The sequence below is a fragment of the Onychostoma macrolepis genome, chromosome 13 (assembly GCF_012432095.1).
Source record: "Onychostoma macrolepis isolate SWU-2019 chromosome 13, ASM1243209v1, whole genome shotgun sequence".
NCBI classification, from domain to species: Eukaryota; Metazoa; Chordata; class Actinopteri; order Cypriniformes; family Cyprinidae; genus Onychostoma; species Onychostoma macrolepis.
This window is the reverse complement of record NC_081167.1, coordinates 29,552,268-29,560,209: the sequence shown is the minus strand read 5'-3', so window position 1 is coordinate 29,560,209 and position 7,942 is coordinate 29,552,268. Positions and strand designations below refer to the sequence as shown.

General features: G+C 35.7%; 1 protein-coding gene across 5 annotated transcripts in view; it reads right to left on the bottom strand.

The window, feature by feature from the left end:
- Window positions 1-7,942, bottom strand: part of LOC131552021 (signal-induced proliferation-associated 1-like protein 2) — a 153,566-nt gene that overhangs the window by 32,673 nt on the left and 112,951 nt on the right. For 4 of the 5 annotated variants that reach the window (XM_058795369.1, XM_058795368.1, XM_058795371.1 and 1 more), the window contains one exon: window positions 3,870-4,276. In XM_058795369.1, the coding sequence (XP_058651352.1) occupies window positions 3,870-4,276 (407 nt within the window). The remainder of the gene's footprint in view (window positions 1-3,869; window positions 4,277-7,942) is intronic. The other variant, XM_058795370.1, reaches the window with a different exon arrangement.

The window sequence follows — 7,942 nt, the reverse complement described above, 5'->3', positions numbered from 1 at the left end:
CTTCAAATAACGTTTGTTGATTACATTGTTTTGCCACTAGGAGATGACAAATGACTGATAAAAAAATGTATTTGTTATTGAATCATTAATTCATGCGATTTGTTCAGAAACACTGATTCATTCAGTAATAGAAAAAAGTGAGTCATTGAATCATTCATTCAAACTTTTTTTTTTTTTTTTTTTAATAATTCATTCAAATTAGTTAAACACTTTTTAAGAAAATGAGGTAGTGCTGGGCGGTATACCGGTTCATACCGAATACCGGTGTTTATTTTTCTTATGATATGAATTTTTAAAATACCGCAATACCGGTGTTTAAATAACGTTCAGAACGCGACACTGTTTGAGAGGGGTCTCTTTTCACTATTGCAAGAACACAGCTGTATGTGTTACTAAGCGTGAGAGTTCTGAAGCTGTAGAACGTGATGACACAGAAGAACTCATCCACCGCGCGTTGCCATCAGCTCCCACGTCTCACACACACAAGCGCGACTTTAGCGCTATATTTAGCAACTTTCAGACCCTTTTAGCAGCTTTTTTCCCATAGAATATACAAACTGACAAACCTAGCGACTTTTTTGGATAAATCTTAGCTATGGTTCAGTTGGAAGATGTCTCCAGTGCTGCCCCGCGAGCGTGAGGTCTGACTCCCGGCGCAGTGTCGCCTCTCTCGGCGTCTGTTCTGTGCAGTGAGCGGCAGAGAAGCACCGCATTCAGCTGGCCGTACCACAGCAGACTCTTCAATAAATGAGTACAAAACAGCGTTTCCAAGCACCTGCCGCTAACTGACTGTTTGGAATTATAAATATGAGCATAGTTCGTCTGTTGATATTATGCACTTTTTTTTCGCTCTTTAGTGTAACGTTAGATGCATTTTGATTTTATCAGACGATGTCGCGATTATAAACGAGTGACTCCTGGTTAACATGTATTAATGAGTTGTATTTAGTCACTATTTAGTGTGGAATTTTTCTACAATATTCGCTCATCATGACAGTAAAATAGGGCATTCTGAGTCAATCTACTGCAGTTTTTCCTCTCTCAATTAGTAGAAAATGTGGTTAACACCCGGTCATGCATGAAAAAAAAAAATACCGTCATATACCGTGAAACCGGTATAATTTTGAAAAATACCGTGATATAAATTTTTGGTCATACCGCCCAGCACTAGAATGAGACAATTCATATTTTGTCACAGCCTCTAGTAAATTACGTTATTTTGCTTAGTTCAGAATCGTGGGAGAATCGTGAGCTCTATTTGAAACAGAAAAATCGTGATTCTCAGTTTATCCAGAATCGTGCAGCTCTAGAATGCAGTTTTACTCACACGTGACTTGCATAAACACATTTTGGTATGCCTTACAATGTTGTCCTGTAAAAGCAAACCGAACCAAGAAGAAAATGCAACATTGTAACAACGTAAGTCCCTATTTTGGAGCAAAGCAAATGATCAGCAGGTCTGAAAACACCTTTAAAGTGCCCCTATTATGCCATTTCGAATATTGCCTTTCATGCAATGTTTAATGCTGCATGTGAATGTAAACAATCTGCAAAGTTATAAATCCGAAATTCGATTACCCACTTCCGCGATGGGGTAGCACATTTGCATAATGCCCGACTATGTTCTACATTTGCCAGCTGTGAACAACTTGATCAACCCTCAAACACTGTAGCTTGTTCCTGTTGTTAACATCATGTCGAGTGGACGCTGTGTCCTATGCTGTGAAAGTAAATTCATTTTATTTTCATTTCCGAAAAAATCAGTGGTTAAATTTTTTTACTGACGACTGCTTCTCTAATCTCGGGGAGTTCAATGCGTGACTTACAAAACGCTTGCTCTTGAAAGATAGCTTAGTACCCAGTTTATTTGGACCAGCTGGCTCCACTCAATCACAACCTGTAAGTATGATAAATACTAGATGTTTATATTTTCTATCGAGCATTCAAAATATGGAACTATGGCAATGGGCCTATCGTTTCCAACATGCGCTGTATGTGGTAGACCAATCACAACAGACTGGGCCATCTGACCAATCAGAGCAAAGTAGGCTCATGGAAAGGAGGCGTTTAGAGTCTTAGAACAGCTACGAACGAATCGTTTGAGAATCATTGGAAAATGTGGTGATATTAAATTAAACGTAACATTAAACCTTAAAAATTGCACAATAGGGGCACTTTAAAGTAACTAGATCAATAGCGATACAATGCAGCCGGGTCCAATGAACGATCCCTTGGGCTTCCGTTTAGGAAACGGTGGGTGAATTCTGCATTGACAGCGCTCTGTTCGGGCATCTTTTGAAATGTATTCACAAGACAAACATGCACTCAAAAACACACATACATCAGAACTGACAACATGCCTATGAGCAGGACCCTGACCTTTCTATAACAACATGACAGCTGTCATTCTCTCCGGTCTATCTCAAAGAGACTTCTTACCATTTTTCTGCCTTTGATGTAACAGTCTATGCTTAGAAGTGTTTAGTTTACATAAGAAGCTCTGATAAAGTTGTGTACTTTTAAAACCTCTCTTATCCTTGCATTTTGAAGACAGCTGGGTCTGAAGAACATAAGAACACTCTGAACATAATAGAAGGTAATTTGACAATTTTGCTAATGATTTTCCTGAATTGCTCTGCAGTGCAATACAAAGCAGTTTCACTGTATGGATGGAAAATAACCCTATATGTCTACATTTAAGTGCAATACACACAACCATCTATTTTTTTCCCCTTCAAAATTTTTTTTTTATTATCTTATGTTATCTCAGTTACACAACTCCCACAATTATTCTAAAATGCAAATAATGACTTCAATGCAAATTAAGACAATGTAACTTTCTTTTCCATGATGTAAAAAAGCATAGGATATGCTACTTGGAAACAAGTTTAATTGACCTGGAATCACTGTAATTAATTTTTTTCAGCTGTGAGTTCGGGGTCAGTAACATTTTTTTTTTTTGTTAAATAAATTAATACTTTTATTCAGAAAGGATGCATTAAACTGATCGAAAATGACATTAAAGACATTTAAAATATTACGAAAGATTTCTATTTCAAATAAATGCTGTTCTTTTGAATTTTCTACTCATCAAGCAAACCTGAAAAATAAGATGCATCACGTTTTCCACAAAAATCTGTAGCAGCACAACTGTTTTAACACTGATAATAATCAGAAATGTTTCTTGAAGAATGATTTCTGAAGGATCACGTGACACTGAAGGCTGGAGTAATGATGCTGAAATTTCAGCTTTGATCACAGTAATAAATTACATTTTACAATATATTCAGATAGAAAACACTTCTTTGGAACTGTAATAATATTGCACAATATTAATGTTTTACTGTATTTTTTAATCAAATAAATGCAGCCTTACTGAGCAGAGGAGTCTTCCTTCAAAAAAGATCTGAATGACCCCAAATGTTTGAACTTGTCAAGATTTTAGCATCTTCAAAATGAGGACACAAGTCAATGTTACTAATTTAGATGTAAAATGCCTGCAGACCTGTTACTAAAAAGCAGCATTCCTCTTTCTCCAAGTGAATACACACAGCTGGATATGTAACATGTCAAAATGGGCAAAATACTTAAACACTTAAACAGCTGCACCCAATTAATTGTGTGTTTGTTTGTGTGTAACTGGAAGAATATGCACATATTTATAAACAACAACTGATGGCAGAGTGGGAAGTGCACATATTCTGCTGTTAGCATTCCACGGTGGAAAAAGCCAGCAGGCCAATCAATAATGTTGGCAAAAACATTATCTGAACATAATCAACCAGGAAATGCTCGATCCATTCAGCCTCAAGATACAAATCTGACCCATTTATATTCTCATAAGCATCAGCTCTCTCTCTTTTGCTCACCTAGAATGAGATGAGATCTCGCTCAGGTCTCCCATACTCCCGTCCGCAGGCGCATGTCCGGTGGCCAGGGCTGCGGCGTAGCTCTGGGGAAGGTACAACCTGCCGTGGTCCTCCTCTGTGGACCCTTCTTCCGCCAGCTCCGGTGTCCATGGGTGTCCTGGATCAGACACCCCACGGCCCTGGAGCATGACGCGGGAAACAGACGCACCGGCGGCCCCCGGGGTCATGCTACAGGGCGCGGTGTCAATGCCGCTGTCTGTGGAGGCTCCTTTAATATAGGTGAGACCCAGCATCTCTGGATCCATCAGGTCCCCGGAGCCAAAGTGCTTCTCATCACTGTTACTGCTGGAGGCGTTGCTGGACAGAGTGTTACTGCTGGAGTGGCTGGAGTTCTTATCGCCGCCCTGCTGGAGGACGACAGAAAAACATATCAAGGAAACGTTAATAATAGGGCTCTTTTTGGCAAGACATTTACTAAGGCATGCTTGCTATCTTTTTAAGCAACAGCCTAGCAACCATCTAGCAAGAACTACTTATATTTTCTTAAACAACATAAATATAAGTATATGGAAAATAAATACATATAAAAAATAAAAATATATTAAATCTACAAATATGAAAAAATAAATATTAAAACGTCTTATAAAAATATAATAAACAACTGACTAAATAAATAAATCTATCTGCTGGAGTATGATTTATGAAGGTAAACATATCAAAGAAACATTTTTTGGCAAGACATTTGCTATGGCATGTTTATATTTACAAAATGAAAAGGAATACAAATGAATTAATCCATTAAAAAAGAAATAATTTTACAGCACTGCTATATTTGCGTGGAAATGAAAAACTATTTTCTTTAAAAAAAGAACACTAATATAAATACATTTAAAAACAATAAATGAATAAATACATAAAAACAATAATACTCTAGCAACTGGCAACTGTATATACTGTCTGTGTGTGTGTGTGTGTGTGTGTGTGTGTGTGTGTGTGTGTGTGTGTGTGTGTGTGTGTGTATGTGTGTGTGTGTGTGTGTATGTATGTATGTATGTATGTATGTATATATATATATATATATATATATATATATATATATATATATATATATATATATATATATATATATATATATATTTATATTTACACACACACGAATATGGTAAATAGTAATACTAACAAATATAAAAATAAATGTAATAAAATATACATTAAAAATATATAAAAATATAATAATATATTTATATGAACTTACACTGCCAGCATATATACCAAAGCTCAATATTTCAAAACACATGCTAACCGTTTAGATGTGGGTTTAAATATTATACAAAAGGAAACAGAAAAGTAGCTCATATTGCAACACAGAATACATATCATCCCACTGTCTACATGACATTTTGTGCATGCTTGCATATTTTATGATCTATAATTCTAATTAGCAGATGGAAAACGGGCCGTATCTGCTGTCATATTCTTTGTCATGTGACGCCTTCTCTAGTCCAAACTAATATCATTCCAATTTAAATGTACCACTGCACACTGCAAAGACCCGCAAAACTAATTACTGTGAGCTAATGAATAATTCTGTGACTCGTAATGTATGCAAATATGAGCTGTATTCATTAATTAGCGCGCAGACAATAGGCGTAATAAATCAAGAGAGCAGAGCCATGTACATCTCCCAGCGGATACGGACAACAGCATTTCACACAATGCAACAGACATTAGAGACCATTCAGAGCTGAAAAGGTTTGTAAGTTATTGATATAGATGGTAGAAGGCAAACACACAATAACAAACATAATTAAGAGACTGATCCTGACATTAAACCTGCTTTTATACAGACTGCCATCAAACTGATCCAACAACACACTCATTAATGCAGCTGCAAAACTCACTCCACTTAACGTGGATAATGAGACCGTCCTTTAATCTTTCATGGTTTCCCGTATTTGTTAAAAGGCTGTACAGATAAAAACCTCCTATAGCTCTTCATTACAGACATACAAATCATATTCTGTAGATTAAACATCCTCAGGATCTTAAAGCTTTCAGAGCAACTGAGAAAATCATTAGAGAACATAGCAATGAACTTAAATTCATTTCAACAGCATGATTTTTAGCAAAACGTGGTAAAAACTGATTGGATGTGATACTTAACATGGGCTGGAATGAATTAAGCAGCAATATCTGCTGATTTCTTTAATGGAAATTGTTCATTTACGAAGTAAAGTGATTAAAAACTGCAGTGTTTGCACATCAGAATGGAGGAAAATGCTCTTCACAGTCACTGAAAGAGAAAAGCCTCATTTAAAAGAAGTGATAAAATTAGTGTACGTGAAACAAAGTAATTAACATTAATTTACCTTGGAGCAAATGAAGATGATCTTACTAATAATATATGTTTTCATTCGGGAACGAGGATGACACTTGGTTTAATTGCAAAAAGAAAAAGATTCTAAGTCATGATTGGTCAGTAACATTTTTAAGGCGGGGCTCAGCGAAGGGTTAATTATGCTGAAGTAAAATCAAATGCAAGCGCAAAGACTGCTTTGAGACCGCAAGCAACAAAATCATGACGCTTTCACAGATACTTCATTTTTTAGGCATCATTAAATGCATCCTTCCCAAATTTCATTACAAATATGAATTGTATTATATATTAAGAATATTATCATCATATATTAATATTTATAAATGGTATATATTTATTTTAAAAATGTATTTACATATTCATTTTATTACAATATATTATTTATTACTGATAAAATATAGATTTAAAAAAACATTAAAATAAATAAAATATATTTTTATTTTTATATTTATTCACTCCGTACTGAAAAGTATAGATATTTTACTCAATATATTTTTGTGCACTAGATCCTATTTTTTTTTCTATCTACACCATATCTACAGTACAGGAGCCTGTTGTTTCTGCGCTAAATGACTGTAATTCACTTTCAGCTGGATGCGGTGGTCAGATGTTATTACAGGAACAGGCAGTGTGAGATATTGGGTAAAACTCACATTGAAGGTGAGAGAGAGACAGACGAAAGCGAGTGCGTCCTGATAACAGCACCAAGGGCAGACTGACCTTATCGGCATTCATTCATCACACTGACGCACATGCACACTGACAGCAGCACTAGCGGGCTCATGCGTCTCCGTCTGTGTTTGTGTCATATCAAGGCTTTCAGCGAACGCAGCAACACTCTAAAGACGAGTCGGAGAACTTTCCCAAGCAGTGGAAGCCCATGTTTCCACTATATGCTTCATATGTGAAGTGTAAATCAGGCTCACCACATTAAAACACATTCTGATGCTGTAGGGAATTCCCATATTATGAATTTGTCTGGGACTTATAAACATACAGTTGCATATATAAACAAATGCCTCCTGCTGGCCAGCCACTAACCAACTGAATTATAAATAAAGCACATGGTTTATTTTGTCAGCGCTCTTCTGTCCTTTAAATGAACCGGACCTCATAACCTCCTATACGGCTGTGTGTAGGACAAGCAGGATTTTGCCAAGTAGGACATGCTTCTGAATCAACATCCTTGGTCCAGAATTACTATCAAACAATACAATTTCAAGGGTTTGAATTGTGGCTTTAATAAGAATCTCATCAATCTATCAAAATATTGACTTTTATGGCAGTGGTATGCAACCAATGATTTATACAATACAAAACAAGCATTCAAATTTTTAGGTGAATTAACCCCATCCACAACTGTTACCTGGCTATATGAGGTAGTGATTTCTAGTACTGGAAGTACTAGTTATAATTATGTTAAATATTTTCTACTTATAATAATATTTTATCGGGTAGAAAATCTTAGCAATGTCATTTTAGTATACTTTAGTACACTATTATTTATTTATTTATATATATATATATATATATATATATATATATATATACACACACACACATATACATACACACATACATATACACACACACACACACATATATATATATATATATATATATATATATATATATAGAGAGAGAGAGAGAGAGAGAGAGTGAGAGAGAGAGAGAGCGCCAGCTAAAATAAATATAC